Genomic DNA, 23,939 nt, shown 5'->3' with positions numbered 1-23,939 from the left:
GAGCTGAAAATAGGGAAAAGAGGATTTAACGGAGTAAAAATGCAAATTATATATATATATATATATATATATATATATATATATATATATATATATATATATATGAAGGCAGAATTGTGCCTAAATGATTTGCATGCACAAGTAAGATTTGTGAAAGCGTAAAGGTGTAAATCAAGTTGAAAGCGTAATAAACAATTAGCAATACTTTAATGCTTTGCATACGTGTAATTCATGTGCTGTGAATCTGTAATTTCGTATTTCAACCTGAATGTGTAAAATAAATTACGTCAAAAGTGTTAATGACTTTTGTTTGTGGCTTATATATTTTCCAGAAATAATCCGATATACACTGTTCCGTCTTCCCTTTGTTGCGCTCACACTTTTGCCACGAATTTCTCACTGAAAAGAGTTTTGCAAGCGCGAAGGGGAAGACGGGTCTACCTGCTTTTAGTAACCAATCAAATGAGCTTTTCGTTGACCAGTTTACTCTGACCTCATTGGTTTAATAACGTGACAGACAGCTTGTTCTTCATATGGCTCAGCGTCGTTCCTCTGGGTATCTCTCCTCTCTTACACATTAAACTGAAATATTAATACATACACGTTCATTTAATGTGAGTATAAAGTTGAGCTGACACCATTCATTGATATAAATCTCAATCTGGCGTTTAAGTGTTTCATTCTTGTTGCTGTCCATTATTTTAATTATGTTGTAATTACTTTGATTATCATTGGCATGGTAAATGCACGGATGGATGGAACTTGCTGGTATCACAGAACTCGTGCTAGAAAACAAATTGATATTTAAAACAAAACTTGTATCATTTTGTTTTTTAAGAATGAGTTCAATGATACCAGCAAGTTCCATCCATCCATACATTTACCATGCCAATGATAATCGAAAGTAATTAAAATATAATTAAAATAATGAACAGCAACAAGAAGAAACATTTAAACACCAGATTGAGATTTATATCAATGAATGGTGTCAGCTCAACTTTATACTCACAATAAAAGAACGTGTATGTATTAATATTTCAGTTTAATGTGTAAGAGAGGAGAGATACCCAGAGGAACGACGCTGAGCCATATGAAGAACAAGCTGTCTGTCACGTTATTAAACCAATGAGGTCAGAGTAAACTGGTCAACGAAAAGCTCATTTGATTGGTTACTAAAAGCAGGTAGACCCGCCTTCCCCCTCGCGCTTGCAAAACTCTTTTCAGTGAGAAATTCGTGGCAAAAGTGTGAGCGCAACAAAGGGAAGACGGAACAGTGTATATCGGATTATTTCTGGAAAATATATATGCCACAAACAAAAATCATTTACACTTTTGCCGTAATTTATTTTACACATTCAGACTGATTCTTCGCGGTAAATCTGTTTTGCTGTTCATGACACAAACAGTGCCAAAAGTGTAAGCGCAAGAAAAAAAAAAAAGGAATTTATTATTCACATTCATATTTGTGTTGTTTTGTTGCTCAGCTTTGGTCACAGTTTGCTTAAAATGTAAAAAAAAAAAAAAAATAAATAAAAAAAATAATAAAAAAAATTCTTTAATTTTATCTTTGATTTTAGCTGTAATTTTCAGAATGATATTCTGATATCTTCTCTCCTCTTGCAATTCACTCTTTTGACCACATAGTGACACTATTTGATCAGGGAAAAGGATCATTAAAACAAACAAACAAACAAACAAACAAAAAAAAAACATTAATAAGCATCTCATAGATGTCTTGGTAAACATATGACATACATTCTTATGTTAATAAACTCCACTGACTGAACATGCTTAAAATCATCAGCTTTGTTTAAAAGTGCTGTGATCTTAAACTGTATGCCTTGCTTTCTGGTCTGCACTCCTTGCTCTCCTTTTTAGTTTAATTCATCACTGTTCATACCTGGGGACCTATAGGCCACAGGTCGCCGCTTGATCCTTGATAGTTTCACCAAGGCTTTTCAAAATTTTAATAAAGCATAGAAAGCAGTGAAAACTGTCAGTTTTGTTTAACTCTCTTATTCCCACAAGAAATGGATGCAAAACCTCTTTAGTTGTGTGTTTGAAGCTTCATGACATAAAAACACTTCACCTTTTTTCAGCACAGTCACAGGTATCTTTCAGACAGGCCAGCATAGTAGGAATGTTTAGTTTTGCAACATGGTGTTTTCCTTGTTGGTTTCCTTTGTATTTAAGTTCATAGATTTCGCATGAGACCACTGTTTCTTTGGTATGTTGATTGACAGATGACCCCCCCCATTTGCCTCATCATAAATATTTATAAATATTTACTCAGTTGTCTTTTAGAGATCGCTGTCTGTCTCTTTCTTCTATTGGCTCCTTTTTGCAGTAAACCTTAGGCATTGTTTCCTCTGAAAAGTTAAGTTATTTTTCACATCTGGATACACAGTTAGGGTGTAACAGTGTGATTTTGCGAGCTTTTGATTGCAGTTTTTTTTTTTGTGTCAGTGAGAGTGGCGTCCCAGATGGTTGACAGGTTACACACAAGCACTGGAGCATGTTCAACTTTCTTTTTACTTCTCTACAGTTCACAGAAGCAATCACCGGTCCAAATGTTGAACAAGGTATCAATAAATAGTGAGCTAATGTGTTTGTATATGTTTAAAGCGGTCATATCCCGAGAAATAAAATTTTCTTGACCTTTTAGATTAGAACTTAAAACTGTTTTCCTAGTAAAATACGGCTGTTTATATATATAAACTAAGCTATAAACATTTATAAATCAATGGTGCCTATATGGTGTTCAGAAACTTGTCCAGTCTCATGGCAATGAGGAAATTAGCAGAGAACAGGATTGATACTATTATTCCTAATGCCAGAAAAACTAATTATTAGAGTAAATTATGGTAAAGTTTATTAAACTTCAAGATGTTTCTGACTGTGTGAAGCACCTTTCACTCTGCATATCCTTTTTGAAGAATCCTAAGAGCAGTTGAAATATATTTTAAATAAGATTCCTGAACATTTCAGTCTGATTTTGTTTGTCTATCACATTTTAGTGTGTATTGTGAGCCTGTCACAATGTAACGCAGGTTTAGCAAAGAAGAATGGGGTAGTTAAAACTATATTGGACTTCACAACAAACCCGCAGCTCAGCGCTGTTTATTTCACATGCTGAAGAGGGTGTTTACTTATAAGTACAACAGCAAAAACAGCCAGATAAATTGTAAGGATCAGAGAGAGGGTGCAAATGGGCATGAAAACTAAATTATAATTGTTTTTGATGCAAATAAACATCTCTAACATTATAAATTGACCTCTTGGAAAAAAAATAATAATGAAAAATGCATAATATGACCTCCTTAAAAACAAGTTTGGATATATTTTACAGAGATCAAAATGTGAAATAAAAGGTTGAAGATTTACATTTAGGGATTGATTAGTTATTTTTCATGTCTGCCTGACTGAAAGACTACAGCTATGCCTCCTCAGTTGGCATAGATCTTTTAGAATGCCATTGTTGGGGGGTCTGGGATGCTGGGTGTTTGATTGACATTAGATCTGTTTGGGAATCAGCGCTGCTGAAAGGCCATGTCGTTTAGGAATTCTAAATGTCAAGCGCCTCTCTGAAGTTTGAGCAGTAGGTGGGGACCAGAGAAGCAGTTTCCCATCCACAATTTATTTCACCACCGACATTTAGTTCAAATCTCTGAGAGATGTTTTGTATTTTCTGCAAAGCTGTTTGTGGTTAAAAAAAATTTGAATAGTGGTTGTGAAGGATTTACAACATGGGTTAAATAGCTTAAATGGTGCTGTGCGAAGAATGAACAATTCACTCTTTTTTCACAATAAGCATCCACAAATGGTTTTCTGATTGGTTTCAGACAAAAGTGGATGAAATAAAGCTGTTTTTCAAACCTAGGTCATTCTGTGACATTGCATGTTCGTGAGAGATAGTGATATTTCCCAATATGGATCAGAATGTTCCCTAATTTTACATCTCAAGCTTTTGCTGTATGTGCATTTATAGTTCATATTCAAAAGTGTAACATTCAATCAGACTGTATACAAGTCTGTATAAAAGTCTGTGTAGTATTCTATTCAGATACACTGGGCACATTATTAGGAACACAATGGTCCTAATAAAGTGCCCAACGTGGTGTTCTGCTGTTGTAGCCCATCCGCCTCAAGGTTTGACATGTTGTGCATTCTGAGATGCTATTCTGCTCACTACAGTTCTACAGAGTGGTTATCTGAGTTAACGTAGCCTTTCTGTCAGCTCGAATCAGTCTGCTCATTCTCCGTTGACCTGTCTCATTAACACGTTTCCATCCGCAGAATTGCCACTCACTGGATGTTTTTGGTTTTCAGAAGAATCAGAATCAGAATGAGCTTTATTGCCAAGTGTTCTCACGTACACAAGGAATTTCGCTTTGGTGATAGGAGAAACAAGTGCACACAGAACATTAGACACAGAATATAAAACAAGGTAAGAGTATAAATAGACATACAAATAATAAGACATATAACACAGAATGGCATATGTACATGTGCAAGTGGTAATGCATGTGCAAGGTAGGGGTATGTACAGTTATTTAATTAAATCTGAGTGAATTTACATATGTACATGAGATATTTATTTACATTATTGTACTATGGTTGTGTCCTGAGACTGAGTTTAATCGTTCATGTGGAAAATGGCCTGAGGGTAGAAACTGTTCTTATGCCTGGATGTCCTGGCGCTCAGTGCTCTGTAGTTACAGAGAGGAAGTGGGCAGGGTATGTGGAGTCCAGAGTAGGGTTGCAAAAGGGCGGAAAATTTTCGGTAAATTTCCGGAAACTTTCCAGAAACTTTCCATGGGAAGTTAAGCTGGGGAATTTTGGAAATATTGGAAAAAACTTTGGGCACTTGGCTATATGCTGCTGCATCTTTGTGGCATTCTTAACATAGGTCTTTGCATAGTATTTGCAAATGTACACAGCCTTTCCTTCTACAATGGCTGAGGTGAAATGTATCCACACATCAGATGGCACATGTGGCATTGTTCTGTAGAATAAGATTAGAAAAAATCTTGTAAAATACACTAATGCAATGCCATGCACAGATATATAAATAGTTAGCTAAACAATTGGAATATTCTGGAATGGTAAAAATATTTGACAATTGATGCTGGACAAATGAATAGAAATAGGCTAGATGAATAGAAGAACACTCCTCAATCAGCATGCTAAATCAAACTATAACATATGTTCTTGTATGATAACAGAAAACTGGCTAGCAGAAGGCAGAAGAAACAGCATCACAGTTGAGCTAGCTATCACCATGATAGCTAGCCTCTTAAATTGTCAATGAAATGGTGTTAGCTAGCTTACATTTAGCATATCTGATTTACTGGCTAGTTAGCTACTGTATAAACACATTTTGATTTAGTATTTGTAAGTTAAACTTTAATACCATAGATCAAATATATTTACCCTAGTAATATCATCAAAAATTACTTGACTGGATGTAGTCCTTGGGCTCAAATGCAGTAGTGTGGCTTAAATATTCCTGCTGTATTATGTAGCCTGCAGTAAGTAGTGTGCTGTGTGCATGTGATTGAGGAATGCGCAGGGTAGAAATTAAACTGAATTTGCATTAAATCTGGTTGTTTTTACCAAGATTATGCTGTAAGATGTTTTTTTTTTTCAACTACATTTAAGTTCCCTGTTATAGGCTAACATCATATCATGATCAGTTTATTCCGATTAATTCCCGTTAATTCCCATATATTCCTATTAATTCCCATGGAAAGTTTCCAACTTTGAAATTTCCCGGAATTTTGCAACCCTAGTCCAGAGTGATTCTACCTGCATGTACAGGTCTTGGAGGGTGGGCAGTGGGGCACCAATAATGCTTTCAGCAGTCCTGACTGTCCATTGTAGTTTCCTTCTGTCTGATTTCATGGCTGAACCAAACCAGACAGTTATAGATGTACAGATTCAATGATGGCTGAGTAGAACTGTGTCAGCAGCTCCTGTGGCAGGTTGAACTTCCTCAGCTGGCGAAGAAAGTACAACCTCTTCTGAGCCTTCTTCACAATGGAGTCTATGTGGGTGTCCCACTTCAGATCCTGAGAGATGGTAGAGGCCAGGAACCCGAATGACTCCACTTTTGCCACCATTCTGAGTAAACTCTAGAGACTGTTGTGTGTTAAAATCCCAGGAGATCAGTAGTTACAGAAATAATCAATCATGCCATGGTCGATATCACTGAGATCACATTTTTCCCCCATTCTGATGGTTGATGTGAACATTAACTGAAGCTTCTGACCCGTATCTGCTTGATTTTATGCATTGCACTGCTGCCACACGATTGGCTGATTAGATAATCGCATGAATAAGTAGGCGTCCGGGTGTTCCTAATGAAGTTCTCAGTGGGTATAAATATATATGAATAGAATATATGTATATTCTGTTCTATTTTAGTACAGTATTTCAGGTTATGTACTGTCAGTCATTTCGGGCTTGATGGCATAACAAGCTATTCTGTAACTGTTTCGTTTCATGATACTGACTCTTGTCTAGTGTACTTGACATGGAAGAGGAATGCAATCAACAGGAACAACAGTTGTCATAGGAACCTCAGTCAAACTTAAGGAAGAATGGTAATAGTCACATACTATCCTGACTGAAGTTTTATGTGTTTTGATATACAGACTATTATGTGCAGATAAAAATATCCCCAAGGACTGATGAATGTTATTTAGGAAACAAAATCCAGTTTGAATTCTCACACGTTAGATTTTTGTAACCCTCTTAAAAAAAAAAAAAAAGGTAAAATTAAGCTATATTATTTGGATTTAACGTGCAGCATGATGTTTTATATTGTTTTGACACATCAAAACAAACCTCAAGACTTTAGTACATTTGTGGGTGAAGACTATTTTTGTTCCGGACCCAAAAATCCACAGACAACAAGAAAATTGGTTTAATGGTTTCAAAAGCCTCCATTAACCTGCCTCAAATCTCATCTCAAATTCCCAAACTCAATTCCACAAACATTGCTCTTAACGTCTGCATGCATTTTCCAGAAACCTATGAACCAACACCATGTGTGCTCATTGATTTAAGATTCATAGTCTGATTTATCTCCAACCATCTCTTCCCAATAAGCACCTTTTATTTTCATTCTCCATTATCCCCTTCACTGAACTAAAAAGCTACTGCAATCTGTCCTTTTTATTTGGAAGATTTACGTGAGAGTGAGCTGTGATCAATGCAGATAAGTTTTACGTGATATACCCAAAAATATATAGGCTTTACTTTTATTTGTGTCAGAAATTAGATTGCAATATCTCCACTATGGTGTAAAGAATCAAGATAGAATCAAATAAAGCACTTCCATAACTCTATTTGAATGCTTAAATAATCTTTGATCGAATTGGGTTAAGTTCAGGTGAATATATTTTAAAGTTATGGGCTGATGTCCTTACATTTAGGTTTATAGAAAAAAAGATTTTGTACCGTGAGGATCTAGAAATTACATATTTGTCTTCTTTCCCCTATGCGTTATTGTAACCAGCCTGAAACATGAATTAAGCCCACCTGAGAATTGCTTTATACCCAGCAAGTCACATTGTAAGTCTCTTTGTTTACAGTTGGATCATCATATTTCAAGTAAGTAGAAACTGTGTCCGCTCAGCTTTAAGCTAAATTATAGCTCTTCTGTAGCACTTGTATTGTGTTTATTGCCATGATTTCAAGCTGAGGTTTGTTTCAGTCCACTTCAACCTGCCAATTCTCTTTGCAGACTGAGGAGACAGAATAGAGGTTAAGTATATGCTTATTTGTGGATAGATGCTTTTTGGTTGATTTATGCACTCAGAAATCTCTATATATTAGCCTATATATATATATATATATATATATATATATATATATATATATACATAAAAGATTTACACATTTAAATTTCATATACATATTCCATTAAATTTAATTGTGTAATTTTTAACTAAATTAAATTAATAAAACTTGCTTCTTTATATCTGGCCCACATGCTACAACAACCATAAACATATTTGCATTAATCTGTCATGTTATTTAATAGCTAATGAAGCTTGAGTCTCCTCTTGAAATCTTGATGTGTACTAAGCAACTACATGAAATGGACAACAAAGGCATCACCTGGAGTTAAAAAGACCAGATAATTTCAAAAATAATTTTGTGCATGCTGTTTCTTATAAATAGGAATGTCAGAGATAAAACTACAAATCCATCTAAATTTAAATCCTAATGCACGTGTAAGCAAAATGCAGTTTATTTCAAAGAGGGTAAAATGAAAAATTAAGCACACAAATGAGCATTATGAAATATTTATCAAATGAATAGTCAGTGTAAACTCATTGTTACTGTCACTTTGCATGTAACAGATCACAACATTTTCAAAACAAGTACATTCCCACAAGAGCATATAAAAAAACCCAGTCTCATGAAAATTCATACATATTTTACAAGTTGGCTATTTTGTATGATTTCATACGAGTTTGTTCGTATAAATTTGTACGATTTCATCTCGTGCAAATGCCTGGATGTCTAATGCAGAAGTAAGCCTGAGTTTCACGCACAAGGAGTTAAGGACATGCTTATTAATATTATGCCCTTAACCAAACCCCTTGTCTAAATTTAACCAATCAGTAGAGTGTGTAAACATGATGGGAAGCTGTTGTGTGTGACAGAAGCAAGTAATTGTCGTGTATTAGATGGAAACGATGTCCAGCGACGTCATTAGCTGTAGTGAAAGTCTTATGAATTCATACAGGTAGAGTCATACGATATCATATGAATTAGACAAATTTAGAAAAGTCGTATGAATCCTTACGATTTCACCGTGAGAGTGTATAGTATAAAAGCAACACGATAATCGACATATGCTGTCACATATGAACTGTTAATAAATGATACTAAAGTCCTAAATCAGGTACTCTAGGATTTTGATGCAGTAGGCATAAAAATGATGAAGATTTTCATAACTCATATCTTTTGTTCAGACTTCTTATGCAGATATAAGCATTAGCAACAAAATGAATGTGTGACAACAACTGACTTTTTGGTTGATTGGTTGAATTCATTTAGGCTATGATTGGACAAATATTTGAAAAATTGAAAAAGATAACTAAAGGGTACAAAAAACAGAGATGTTAATGCAAGCTGGTCAGGATTAGTAGAATGATATGTAATTTATGACTCATTAATTAAATTGGGAGAACATCAACTGATTGTGCATAATAATACAAAAATAATACAAGAAAAATTTGTTTGAGTCTAATCATAATGTCAAGGGCACAGCTGCCCAGTTGCTGTCAAAGGTTAGGATTTAAATCGTCTTTTGTCAGTTCCAAATTTGATCCCTTCAGAACAAAAATCCAGGATATTGGTGCAATATATCGTCCTCTGTCTGAACATGAATTTAATTTTAGGGCTGAACAGAACTGTGGAATATTACTCAATTTTAGCCAATACTTATGCTGTCTCCTTATCAGAAATAGCAGAGAGTTTGAGTCTTTCCTTATCTTCTCTTTCAACAGCTTCCCTTTTATCTCTCACTTCTCCTTCCACATGATATCCCACCATCAGCTGATACACCATCACACCAATCACGGCACCAATGAATGGGGCAAAGATGGGTACAAAGGACCAGTAAGAGTTCGCTCTGTGGGGGTGAAATACACCATTGTTAGTCACCAGAGAATGAAATATTAAGACTATATCATGATAATATCACTTGTATGAAACCTAGAACAGTGAGTGTTCATGGAAGGTCCAACTGTGAAACAGATGCATAAAAAACAAAATTAAACTAGATTTTCTGAAAGAAATGTAAGTGGTGCTTGAGTGTGCAAAACTTGCCGCTACAATGATAGGGTGTTGTGGGTGGTTGTAAGGACATAACTTTGAGATTGCTAGGGTGTTCTAAGTGGTTGATAGGGCATTGCTAGGTGGTTGCTAGGGTGTTCTAGGCGGTGGCTTGGTGGTAGCTTACTGGCCCATGTAAAAAGAAAAACACACCCAAGGTCCTAAGATATATGACATCATCATAAATCTACCTAAATGATTGGAGGCATCACTCAGGGCTGTAACACAAACAGTACCCTGAAATCAAACCCATACTGGCAATTAATGAAGAGCGCCATGCCCCCATCAGACATTTGTGGTCACATTTCCCACTATCGCTAAACTCGGAGGAACCATGGGAACCAGGAAGTCATCACATTCACATTAACAATGGTGAGCACGATTTGGAGGCTGCATTTTCACTCTAAATTTAAACTTTGACTGTTTGGTTTAGGGTTGGGGTTTGTTTTAGGGGGTAGAGGTAATAAATTTTTTTTATTCATGTTGACTGTATTACATTTACAACTAAAAATACAACGCGCTTTTGGTGCCACTCTCTAGACATTTCAACCGGAAACTGGAGCTCACACATGCTCAAATGTTCAACAATACTTCCAGCTTCAGCCACTGGGGGGCAGTGATTCAAATTTCTGTAAGCACAAACTGATTTCAGCAGCTAAACTTTCAGCCTGCTGTTGCCAAATTTACAGTGCAGTCTGGTTAAATGTCAAAGTTTAAAACTTAGGGTTAGGGGTTTATGAAAATCCTTAACCCTAAGAATGAGAAATAGGCATAGTGAGGGTTGCCTTAACAAGCACCAACAATAACTTGTAGAACAACTGGTATAGTGGGATATACTAAAGCAAATGTAAATTTAGTTTGCAGACTCACGAGAACACCTCTGAGCCCCATCCAGCAAGTGCAGTAAAGATCCGAGGTCCCAGGTCTCTGGCTGGGTTTACAGCATAACCTGAGTTAAAACCCATGGCCAGACCAATCACCAGAACCACAAACCCCACTGTGAAAGCCTCCAGTCCTCGTGGGATTGCGTTATTGTAGGGGTCGACAATGGCTAGGATACATACGATCAGAGCTGCAGTGCCAATCATCTGGACCAGAGATATTTTTCATTAGAGCATTGTTCACAGTTGACTTATAGTTCAAAAAGGGAGTAACTGACTTTTGTGTTAAAGACACTTAATACAATTTAATGAAAGCAGTCCTGGCTTTTGTGTCTTACCTGATCAAAAAAGCCATTGAGCAAAGTAAGGTGGTTAGAGGGGTATGTCGCAAAAATTCCAGCTGTTGCGTTGTCCCCTACAACGACGAAAGAGCCTTGTCCATAGTCCCACAGTGCATCTGCAAAGCATTAAGTGAACATTAGCTGGAAAGACTCTCTTAGAGATAAAGTTACCACAACCTTTATAAATAGAGCAAGACCAGTTGCAACATTGGCTTTAACGGACTGAACCAGGATATTAAAAAAGTCCTGATATTCACAATCAAAATATACTTTCACTGATCTACTCACCAAAATACATGCCAAATATTATCCCTGAGCCAAGAAAGGCCCCCAGAGTCTGGGACAGGAAGTAGACAGGAAACTTCCTCCAGGGCTCTCTCCCCAACAAACACAGGGAAAAGGTCACAGTAGGATTTATATGACCTCCTGTGAAACACAAATGTGCATTTCAGAGTTAAGGTTTCTAGGTCACGAAAGAGGTCTCAACAAGATGTTAATCTGATTTATTTGAAATTAGTAAATATATATCTATATGATTTCAACTGGGATGGTGCATTCGATAGATGGAGAGGGAAAACGCAAAGGTTTGTGAAAGTGACGCTAAGAACTTTTCAACTTTTGCCACAGTGCATTCTGATGTAGGCTGGGTTGCCAACTTTTTGCCACATGAATAAGGGACAGTTTTTGGCCAAAATACTGGATGTCTTGGCTAATATGGGACAGTTGGCAACCCTAATGTAGACATCCATTGATCAATGAGAATCTCAGAGACCAGGGACCAATTGTGCTTTTTCAGAAATCAAATTTGCTGTATTACCACTTTATTTAAAACTGACACAGCTCTATCAACAACCTTGATGTATTCCTATCCATCAAATGCTCTATCTGAGCTTTCCCTAGTGTATAGGTGTCCTAAGGGGCCGTTCAGTCTGAACATGTTCTTGTATTAAAAATGACAGATGCAGGAAAATGAATGAAACCCAATGCAGATATCTTGAGACACATTTTTAAAAGATGAGCTCCTTTTAAATTGATACAGTGTCTTAAGAACTTGGTGCTAACCCAAAAACATTTATTTTTATATTTAACAGAAATAGTAATTTTACTTATGAGTTACAGGTCTGGAGAAATATGGTAATTTAAATTGATAAAAATAGATATTTGATAAGAATACACATGGATGTATCATATAAATGTATATATACAGTATATATATGGAAGTAAGGCAATTTATATTTCATTACGATATTGTCATCTTACTTGAAACCCGTAATCTGCGCGACTCAACCACTGTCTGTGTTTGATGACGTTGCATGGTATTCCACATGAATGCATTTAGTCAAGTGAAGTGAACTTCAATGTACTGTATGTCATTTGATCATTGATAGAATGATAGGGAGCATTGATAGGGAGCAGTGAACACTGCATAGGGACCCTGTGAATTGGAACGCAGCTTGGCTCATGCCCAAAATGATGAAAAAACATAGAGACACGTCACAATCTTGCGCATGTTGACATAGTAAAACAAGAACAGATGGATGCAAAGACAGATACAGCAGTCTGTGAAGTCATCATTTTTTGTTTGTTTTTTGTTTTTTGACATGGATTAGACTTAATCTTTGTCTGGGAAACTGGCTCTTCAACTGTCTGCTAGTTCCTTTACTCTTGGTCATTGCTTCACTGACCAAGTAAACACCTGTTTCTATTCAATATTCTGCTGTTTTAAATGGTAATGTTAAAACTGCCTTTTGTTGTTGCTATCTTTGCTCCTCAGCCCTTTGTTATTAGACCAGAAATGGGGCTAAACCTTTCAGGTACATCATAGTGTACTTTAGCTATGAGGCAAATTTATTCCAGCCAATAATATCTGTCAATAAAGTGCTCTAAAACAGGAAAGGAATGCAGTGGAATTTTACTAGTTTATATCCATCTGGTGAATGTTCAGGTGAAAGTCTTCACATTTTAATATCTTCTTACTGTTTTGTGGTTATGCCTCAACCGTTATGTGACTCACTGTAACAAAATGCCAGATCTGAAATTTGAAATTTCCTGTCTTCTGCCAATAAATTTTTAAAGTGAAACACACACACACACACACACACACACACACACACACACACACACACACACACACACACACACACACACATATTGGTGCAGCTATCATTATGAGGACTCTCCATAGACATAATGATTTTTATACTGTATGTACTATAGATTCTATCCCCTAACCCTAACCCTACCCCTACCCCTTTCTGCATTTTTACATTTTCAAAAAAACATTGTTTAGTATGTTTTTTAAGCCATTTGAATTATGGGGACATGAGAAATGTCCTCATAAACCACATTTATAGCATAATACCCTTGTAATTACCAGTTTGTAACCTAAAAAAATGTCCTTGTAAACCACAAAAACCTGCCCACACACACACAAACACACACACACACACACACACACACACACATGTTGGTGCGGCTATCCTTATGAGCACTCTCCATAGACATAATGATTTTTATACTGTACAAACTATAGATTCTATCCCCTAACTCTAACTCTACCCCTAAACCTAACCATCATAAAAAACTTTCTACATTTTTACATTTTCAAAAAAAAAAAAAGAAATACATAATTTAGTATGTTTTTTATGCGATTTGAATTATGGGGACACTAGAATGCCCTCATAAACCACACTTATAGCATTATAGCCTTGTAATTACCAGTTTGAAACCTACATTTTTTTCCTCGTAAACCACCAAAACCTGCCCACACATACACACACTGCTTATGATCAACCTTACCTGAAATTTGGCCACAAACTAGGATCCCCAAAGTAGCAGCGAATCCAAAAGCAAAATTCACTGTCAGGAACATTCCATGAGAGCCCCCACTAAGAATCAACTGGGCAACAGCACCACAACCAAACATCTAAAAAGAGAGAAATCAAGAAAGAAAATCTAAATTTTCTCAATCTTTAATCTCAGACAGTAAAACAATACAGGCCATGCACCACAACCACTGTTTTATATTTGTGTAATTTTAACTGAAATTCAACATTGGAATTAGTGCCAAAATAAAGACAGCTTTTACTGTGACATGTCAGATATGAGAACTTTATATATACCACTAGACAGATGTCTTATGGCATTGCTTGGTTAGATAACTAACAAAGTTAATTATGCTGAAGATGAATCACCACAGATCTTTAAACAGTCAACACTGAGACATCTATTTTCCTTAAATGCTTTAGAGTGTACACTGTTTCTAAAGCATTGCTAAAAAAACCCCATCACAATATGCCTATACCAAAGTGCAAAAATTAGCAAAGTTTGGTGATGAACTGAAGATAAAATCAATTATTAATCTAATTATGTGGCTAACTTTTTGTTGTGTTATATTCAGTCAAGCACCACTTATTAGACATCCCTAAAAATACCCAAACAAGTCATAAAGTATTGTATTTAACCAGCGAATAAAGTACCTTACTGAATAATTGCTGGATTTAGTTTGCAGTATGCCTGTTCTCCTTGGCTTCATGTACCTGTATTTGTCTTAGGTTTTTCTGCATTTGAAGAATGTGGAACATTATGGGCACCATGTGGATTTGATAGATAGTGTGTATGAGTGTGCACGTGTGTGTGCTTGTTCCCTATCCCATTGCTTGATGCCCTCTAGCCTGTCTGTGTTTGCCAGCCGTTATTAAGCCACATAATCAATGTCTGGATGGGGGGTTCAAAGACCGCACAGAACCATCAGAAAACAACAGATGGACATGGAGGAGTTCTATTTTTCTACAGATATTGCTACTTCTGAGTCCTAGTTTCCATTGAAATCAGATGATGAGGTACGGTTTAACCTGGGATCCCCTTGCGGTGTGTCAAATTCAGTCCAGATGTGGGCTGCCTTTAATTCTGGACCTTGTTGTGCCCAGTTCTTGTTGGTTATGGACACTGGTTTTATGTTTACCTGCTAATTGCATTTTACTAACTACTGTAGACATTACAGGGCAAAAAAAGTACACGAATATTAAATGTTTTGAGCCTGATGCCATGAAAATTACATGATTGTGGTGACATTTTTGCAAAATGATATTATGTGGCTCCAAAAGCAAGTCAAATTTTCTCCCAAACAGATGAGATTTTAAAGGTTAATGCTTTTTCGAGTTTTAAATAAACAAAAACGACCTCCCTACCCTAAACCTAACCAACTGTGTCATCAAAAGCAAATGTGACATGAAAAACACAATTGCTGAAGCAACCACATCATTTTGAGGTGCTTCTGAGACACTTCTGACTCATGTGTCGAGTTGGGTGCTCTTAAGAACTTGTACCCCGTTCCATTGCATTGCAAGCGCAACGCTCTTCAAAATGAAGCTGGTTATGTAAATCTTCTAAATGTAGTTAGTTATGTTATGCAAACATTAAAATGTATCTCCTTACAAGTAATGCATAAAGGTGTTTTGTTGTCATAAAATAGTATTGTATGAGGAACATGATGAAAAGTAAGTGTTTATGGACTGATAGTCTGCCCTCTTACTCGTGAAAGTCGTTGTTTTAGCACATCTAGTATTCATTTCACAAAAACATTGCAGTGACACGTTCATTTGGCAAAAACGTAGGTGTAGTAATGTGTTTCTATGAGACCAGGTTGAATGTTTTGCCAATAGATGATGGGTAATGTTTCATTTATTCCAAGTCAACTTCTGATGTTTGTATCGTTCTGTCGATGCGAAAATTAATCTCAGTAGCAACGGCTTTCCTCAACAAATTAACAGCTACAAACTGAGGTGTCTGACACTAACACAATCATTAATTATATTCTTTATTCTTTCTTTGTGTTCAGTGGTTTAATTATACAAGGAGTTTAAGACAGATTTTATTTTTTAACCACATGACCCTGAGAATTTGTTGTGACTGACCTGGCTGGCCCAGAATATTTCAGCATAATTATATCATATTTTTGAGAGCTTGTTTGGTTTTAAACAATTTCATTGACACAGTATTTCGGTTACATTAACTCAATTGCCTTCACTTCAGGACATCTGTCATGGCCCACTCTACAGAGTCAGTAAGCAGCACCAGAGATTGCCATTATGTCTTTTCACAGTCTGCCCTACACATTTGGTTTTGATTCATTAAAAACACAACACAAGTCTGTATTCTATTTTAAAGGTGCTGTAAGCAATTTTAGCTGTTCTAGAATTTCCACAAGTTGAGACACTGGATTAGCCACGCCCCCTCTTTCCAAATCCCCACACTCCAAAGATACCAAATGAGCTTTATTAAAACCGACACTGAGCCTCAGTAGCGGCCTCAACTGACAACTGTTATGAACAACATGCCATAACAATGACATTAAGCCTCAATAATTTACTGCAACTACAATACTATGAGAACACACAAAATTATTAACAGGCGGAAAGCATCAGAGACTGCGGCCCTCGGACACATTTTTGTTTGCTGTTTATACAGTCTAGTGCTGTCACAGAGACCGGTGAGATATCTAACAAGACTAATTTCATTAATGTCTTTCAGGGAGTATTAATTTTTTTAAATAATATTCCATGAAAAAAATCGCTTACAGCACCTTTAACAACAATTCTTTATCATCATGACTTTATTGGTCAAAGCTGAGAGGAACTAGAAACAAATATCCTTATTTAAATGCCAGCTGGGTGAAAAAGAACATAAACCCCATAAAAACAAGAGAACCAGCAATAGTTTGCGAAGCATCTGAAGCTATGTAGCATTGTAATTTCATCATAACTTAAACCAATGTTCTCATCACTAACTCTTCAATGACAAAAACAAAAGAAGTGTCTCACCACTAGAACGAGGGTGCCCAGGCATTCTGCCAGTGCCTGTCGCATCAGCATGTTCCGAACCTGAAAGATCCGAGCTATCTTTTCCAGGAGCACTTTCTGTCTTCCCATTATGCCTCAGGATAGTTTAATGTTGTTGATTATAGGGAGTTTTAGTGATTATGATAATGAAGGTTCCACACAGTAAGTGTGTCTGTACAACTTTTCCTACTGAGCTCAGGCCCTATATGTACTTCAAAAGATCCCTCCCTCCAGTCAAAAAAGAAGAAAAATGAAATCCATAAACAGCATTCCCACATCCACCCCCCATCTCACAAGCATTTCGTCCTGTTCTCTTTTCTTCATTTCAAACTCTAATTTCTCCACCAGCTTTTTCTTAGTTATTAATGTGTGTGTGAGGACTGTGATAGTGGAGTTATTCCACTTCAAATAGATAAGTGTTTCTTAAATCCAGTTCTGGATAGCCCTCTAGGGTTTGTTAAACAAAAATTATATTGTTTCTGCTAGTACTGTTTTTGCTGACTGTGTGGATTGTAACCCCATAAGGAATGCCTGGAACTGAATCCGTGAGGACAGTGGTTATGGTTAACTTACATTTCCAAGTGAATTTCTTAGGTTGGAGGGAATTTAAGGGTATTTAACCAGTGGTAAGGTTTGGCAAGTGTTTGAATGCACTGCATATTTTTTTTACTTCTCTAAAATTACAAATGACTAATTACTTCTCTAAAATTGTAATCGGATTACTTTAACAATTACTTAAAGCTGCACTGCAACTTTTGGCCCTCTAGCGGTTGAAACATAAAACTGCAAGTTAGTTGCGGTAGAACAAATCGTCTGTTGTGATAGGCACTGCTCTTCTGTCAGATGAATCTCATGGTTCAGGACTCGGAGATTACCTGCAGAGCGGAGTCATGACAAGCTATTTACATGTTGATGTTATGTTATTCGCTTCAAAATTGATAATCAATATATTGCTTACTTTGAGGAAGATAAACAACACTCTTAATTATATTTTAATATTATTATTAAAGCATTTTATCCACTACACAATGTTTGTATTGTACTACACATATCATACAGTATTAAGAGGTGAAAATGGCTGATATGAGTCCAATTGAAGACACTCTATTTTTAGATTACAATGTACAGCCTCAGTGGACAATGCAAGTGAATCATACACATACAATAGTAGGTCTATGCACTGCAAACAATAAAAAATGCAAAACGAGGATTTAACAATGCTTAAATACTTTATTGAACATGAAAATAATGTCAACATAATTCAGATACTGGAAATGCACAATGGACAATGTTATTTATAAAACCCAGACAGTATAAAGGTATACGATAATTGTAACACGTTGTAATAAATAAAAAAGCACTATAATGTGAAATATATAGTATATATTTAATGTGTATATACTAATGTTAGTCAATAAACAACACATCATAAGATCATGAAGCACAGACTTTATTCACATCACCAGACTACAATGTAAACATTAGTCTTATTCACTAATATGCCTCGGTTGCTTTCTGTGTATTCTTCATGAGTTAAAGCTAGGGATGGGCGGATCGATCCTAAAGTATCGATACTTCTGATACTGATGTTGTATCAAAAATATCGATCCTCACACAAAAATATAAATTCTAAAACATTTTTTAAACTAGGATATTATTTGGTTACCATGAACATGAACAATAATCATAAGCTTCAAAGTGAAATAAAAAGGATTAGGCTATATTAGCAAATATTTGTGCAGGATGGGAACTAATTTCTTCTTTTGCTCATCTTAACATGCACGTATGCTGAAAGACACTTGCGCTGTCACAAGGCTCATTCAAACAAGAGGGATCAGTGCCTTGTAGAGGTAATGATAGAAAATCAGAGAAACAGCTTCTGGAGTAAATTCACGCTAAAATAACAACATATCTAAAAGTGACATTTCTTATAATGTGTTTGTGGGTAATTGTTGTTATTAAATAATGAAATAAAATAGTTTACCATGGTTTTACTAAAGTAATATTGTAGTAACCATGTTTTTCTTTTTTGTTTTTGGGCTGAAACCATGCTTTTACTACAGTAATATTGTGTGGTAACTATGGTTTAACTAAATACCATGGTTAAACTATAGTTACTGTAGTGAAACCATGGTTAATTTTTGTAGGGGTGAACAAAACAGAAGTCTAATAATTTTCTGTTTATGCTCACAAAAGTAAAAAAAAAAAAAAAAAAAAAATGTATGACTTGAATAATGACTAAAAATAATATTTTAAATTACCCATTTTATCCCAAGAAGAAGAAGAAGAAGAAGAAAAAAAAAAATCAGTTTAATAGAAGTATTGGTATTGGTATCGATATCGACGATATTGGACTTGAAATTATTGGTATCGGATCGAAAAGAAAATAAGTGGTATCGCCCATCCCTAGTTAAAGCAGCTCTTACATTCATACAGATGGGATCATCACAGACGTTTTGTAATATTTTGACCGAATCAGAGCAGAAAACAACACAAACATTTATAACTTGTTCACAGGTATGTACCGATAGTCGTGTGCACTCGCCGATTACACATCACACTCGCCACCGTATACATAAGTAAATCGTGGATAAAATATATTTAAATGTCCGCGAAAGACAAATTTGGCAATATTTGTGCTGACTTCAGACCAGTATACACCTTTTCTGGGACTTGGCATGGACCAAAAGCATTTTTTGAGGTTTTTCTTGATATCGTTTTATGGGTGTTTTTCCATTCACCGTCATTGTTTCCTCTCACTGATGGTCACAAATATGGCAGCTGCAGGGGAAAGGTGACATCACTGAAACGTCAATAGTGGCTTTTTAGATCTGTTTAAAGGAATATTCCAGGTTCAGTACAAGTTAAGCTACAAGTTAAGCATTTGTGGTATAATGTTGATTACCACAAAAATGAATTTCGACTTGTCCCTCCTTTTCTTTAAAAAAAGCAAAAATATATTGACGCTGACTACCACACCTGGAGTTGTGAGTTCGAATCCAGGGCATGCTGAGTGACTCCAGCCAGGTCTCCTAAGCAACCAAATAGGCCCGGTTGCTAGGGTGGGTAGAGTCACGCTGGGTTAACCTCCTTGTGATCGCTATAATGTGGTTCTCGCTCTCGGTGGGGCGCATGGTGAGTTGTGCGTGGATGCCGCGGAGAACAGTGTGAAGCCTCCGCACGCACTACGTCTACGTGGTAACGCGCTCAACAAGCCACGTGATAAGATGCACGGATTGACCGTCTCAGACTCGGAGGCAACTGAGATTCATCCTCCGCCACCCGGATTGAAGCAAGTCACTACGCCACCATGAGGACCTAGAGCACATTGGGAATTGGGCATTCCAAATTGGGGAGAAAAGGGGATAAAAAATAAAAAATAAAGGTTACACTGAGGCACTTACAATGGAAGTGAATGTGGCCAATGTTTTGAGGGATTAAAGGTAGAAATATTATATAATAGTTTTATAAAAGCACTTACATTAATTATTTTGAGAAAACTCATATATTATTTGGGCTGTAAAGTTGTTTAAATAGTCATTTTTGTGGTAATTTTAGGGGTTGTTGACATTGTATCGTCATGGCAATGAAGTTGTAAAATTTGCTATAACTTTACACAGAAAAGGTTAGTAAGTGATTGTATCACACTAAAATCATGTTAACATGCACATTGTTTATGTCTTGTGGCTTAACTTTTGAAACAGTGAGTATTTTAACCTTCAAAAATTGGCCCCAGTTCACTTAATTATTTAAAACATTCATTAATTAAAGCATGACAAACAATATCAGCTTCAACAACACTACCAGAAAACATATCCAAGCAGTATAGCAGGTAAACAACTTCGCCAAACAGTAACAAACAGTTAAATCCATTAATTAGTAATTTCACTCCACTGCGTTCTTGACTCCTGGAACCGCAACTGGACTGACTGAACAGCTGTTGCGACACAGCCGGAGCTTCTTTCTGAGCTTACGGATATGATGTAAACATGCAAGGATGAATGACGTATGGCTGCTATTTCGCACCAAATCTGACTCGACAACTGAATTATTTTTACTGTAGGCTTACTGTAGTAAATCGGGGTAAGACAAGGGCATGGCTTTGAACATGGATTTTTTTCATGTACTCACTCAATAATGAATTTTTGTTCATTGTAACCAAAAAAATCTTACGTAGTGCAGTTTTAATGGAAAAAGTACATTACAAATTACTTTGATCTTAAGTTACTTTATAAAACAATTTTCACAGAGAAGTTTTTGTTTTTCCATTCAATGATTTCAAAATAATCTCTATATTTCCTCCTTGTTCACTGTCGTTGTCCCGTCAGCTGCCACATAAACATAGAGGTAGGCCTACATATGAATGTTTTAAATGGTTTTTAAATAACAGGCTGCCCCTGACCAAAGATTTTCCTAGTCGACTAGTAGTTGTCACACATTTATGATATTAATTGAATTACTTAAACATATATTTTTTGGGGGTATCAGAAAATGGTTTGGATTCCAGGGCTGAGAAAGAATGTTATAAGTAACATTGCTAACACTGTTCTATATTACAGAGAAATATTAAACCGAAATAATGAGCCTTTAAAATATACAAGCACACACACAAAGCGAGCCGCAGTGACACCGGCAAAAGCAATAATGATTCTGAATGTGTCGGAAAAACCAGCAAGGAGACTGTCTGAACATTTTGTTAATTTATGGAGAGAAATGCACATTAGGGTTGTGCTGACAGACGATGATCTTGGGGATCGACGATGGTCAGAGTGATCGCCAATAGCTGATGCCTTTGACAATGTCAAGACGTTATTTGGCTTGTTTTCCCATTAATGTATTAAATTATTATTATTAGGCTATTATTATTATCAAATTTATATTACAAATAATTTGCCCCGCAGCACATAGACACGTGCTTGAAGAAACAATTTATTATATTATTAAGAACAGATGACAGAAAAGCCGTCTATGCGCATGTATGACACACTGTTTGTGACCTCAGATGTCTCAGCTCAGGAGGTGCTTTGAGTTTAGTTCGCTTTATTTCCACAGAGCAGTTCATTGTGACCACAACTCTGCAGCATATAGCCTACATCTGTGATTAAAACATAAAATAATACAAAAACACGTTCATCTCGAACCATGATTTATATTTCAGTGATTATTATCATCATTATAATTATTATTTTTACATTTATAAATGTTTTTATGCCTTAATTTGTCTAAGTAATTTTCCGCCTGCATGTTTAGACGGATACTTGCCTGACAAAAAATATATATATATATTATCATTTCATTATTTTAATTGCGTTTTCGTTTCGTTTGGAATGCAATTTGAATTTAAAAATGTATTTGAATTAGGTTTTTCATTTTTTAAATAAATTAATTTAATTTTCAATGCAAATTACTAAAGCAAGAATATTCACCGATCCCTCAGCCCAGGGGTTGCCGATGTAATTGGATATTGTTATATGTATCGTGAAGGAGGGAACAATACGAATTTATTCACACATGAAGTATTTACAATGAAATACCTGACCGGTAGAGAATGCACAGATGAAGTATGTTCTTTGCCAGAGAGATGTTGCCCTTCAAAACTGTTGTAAAACCATCTTTCAAAAAGTTGAACAACACACATTTTAATTGTACTTAATTTTTTTTTTTCCAGTTTCATTTGAATTTTTAGTTAAAATAAATACAAAATAAAGTTCAAAGTTTGAAGTCAACGTATCTTGCTTTATTGTTTTGGCTTAACCCTAACCCTGCTTAACGAAAATTACCCCATACCACCTAGCGTCCAACCAGCGATAATACCGATATTAGTCGGTTTCCTGTGGAGTTTTTTTTCTGCGACCAACCAAATCAAAACTTGGTCGACCAAGACTCTTCTCAATGACTAATGTTTGGTCGACTATTAGGGGACAGCCCTCTATATAAATAATATAATTTTAGAAATATGTTTTACCGAAGTGATGTACTTAAAATAAATTAACTTTGAAAATCAGTAACTGTAATCTGATTACAATAATTTAAAATGTAATGCATTACACTACTTTTGACTACAAAAGTAATTAAATTACAGTTATTAATTACTTAGTAAACAGATTACAACCAACACTGGTGGCTAGTAACAAGCCACTACTACTGTAGTCTCTTCCTGTGGTCTACCTAGTAAGTGTGGTCTACCTAAAATCTTTTGCATTCATTTCCTGCTTTGTTGGTACAATACACACTAGCAAAGCCAATGTCTCATGATATAAAATGCTGAAAAATATATCTTCTTTATTAATCTACAAGGGGACAAACTCAATAAACTTTGCACATAAAGTGCACAAATACTGTATATATATACACACCGTGTAAAACAGGGCCCAGTACGTTTATTAGAAATTCTGTAGCATTTCTTATGGGTTGTTCAGACAGAAAGCGTTCTTGTGATCAAAAAATCTAGTGGTTCATTACATGTATCGAGGCAGTTTTAAGGTGAAATGTCCACTGCCTGGCGCTAAAAGCAAGTTAAATGTTCTCCTAAACAGGTGAGGTCTTTATGATTAATGCTCTATTGAGTTTTAAATAAAAAAACCTACCTCCCTAAACCTTAAATCTAACCAATAGTGTAATTAAAAGCAAATTAGGTTTTTAAGGTTTACAAAAATGACATCCCCATTGGCTCCTAAACTGAAACATTAAGGAGCCAAATGGCTGTTTTTAGTCGCCAAATCACAGATTTTCTTGATTTAGATTGCTGTTCAGAAACAAGATAGAAAGCCAAAGAAAAGGAAGTCTGCTGATAACCCATTCATCGAAGGTTTAATAAACAGTATATATAGATGAGAAGATAAGTTTGCATTTCCTTTTGTCTCATAAATGTTCACACCCCTTTCATAATTTATACAAATATAAGAGATAAAAGATTTATTTTATTTAGTACTGCTCTTCAGAATCTACATAACAAATATTTACATAAAGTATAGTATGCATATAGTAGTGTGTTGTCTTCTTGAGCATCAGTGAATGTTTGC

The 23,939-nt window shown here is 35.8% G+C and overlaps 1 protein-coding gene across 1 annotated transcript; it reads right to left on the bottom strand.

The window, feature by feature from the left end:
- Positions 1-8,246: 8,246 nt before the first annotated feature.
- Positions 8,247-17,259, bottom strand: aqp3b (aquaporin 3b). Its single transcript, XM_051677340.1, has 6 exons — positions 16,900-17,259; positions 13,877-14,003; positions 11,366-11,503; positions 11,075-11,193; positions 10,726-10,943; positions 8,247-9,652 (listed from the first exon to the last, which is right to left on the bottom strand). Exons 1-6 carry the CDS (start codon positions 17,005-17,007, stop codon positions 9,463-9,465), a joined length of 900 nt encoding a protein of 299 aa, XP_051533300.1. The 5' UTR covers positions 17,008-17,259; the 3' UTR covers positions 8,247-9,462.
- Between the last annotated feature and the right edge of the window lie 6,680 nt (positions 17,260-23,939).

Source organism: Myxocyprinus asiaticus, chromosome 38, assembly GCF_019703515.2.
Source record: "Myxocyprinus asiaticus isolate MX2 ecotype Aquarium Trade chromosome 38, UBuf_Myxa_2, whole genome shotgun sequence".
NCBI lineage: Eukaryota > Metazoa > Chordata > Actinopteri > Cypriniformes > Catostomidae > Myxocyprinus > Myxocyprinus asiaticus.
Note: the sequence above shows the minus strand (reverse complement) of the source record. Positions and strands in the feature narration are given on the sequence as shown.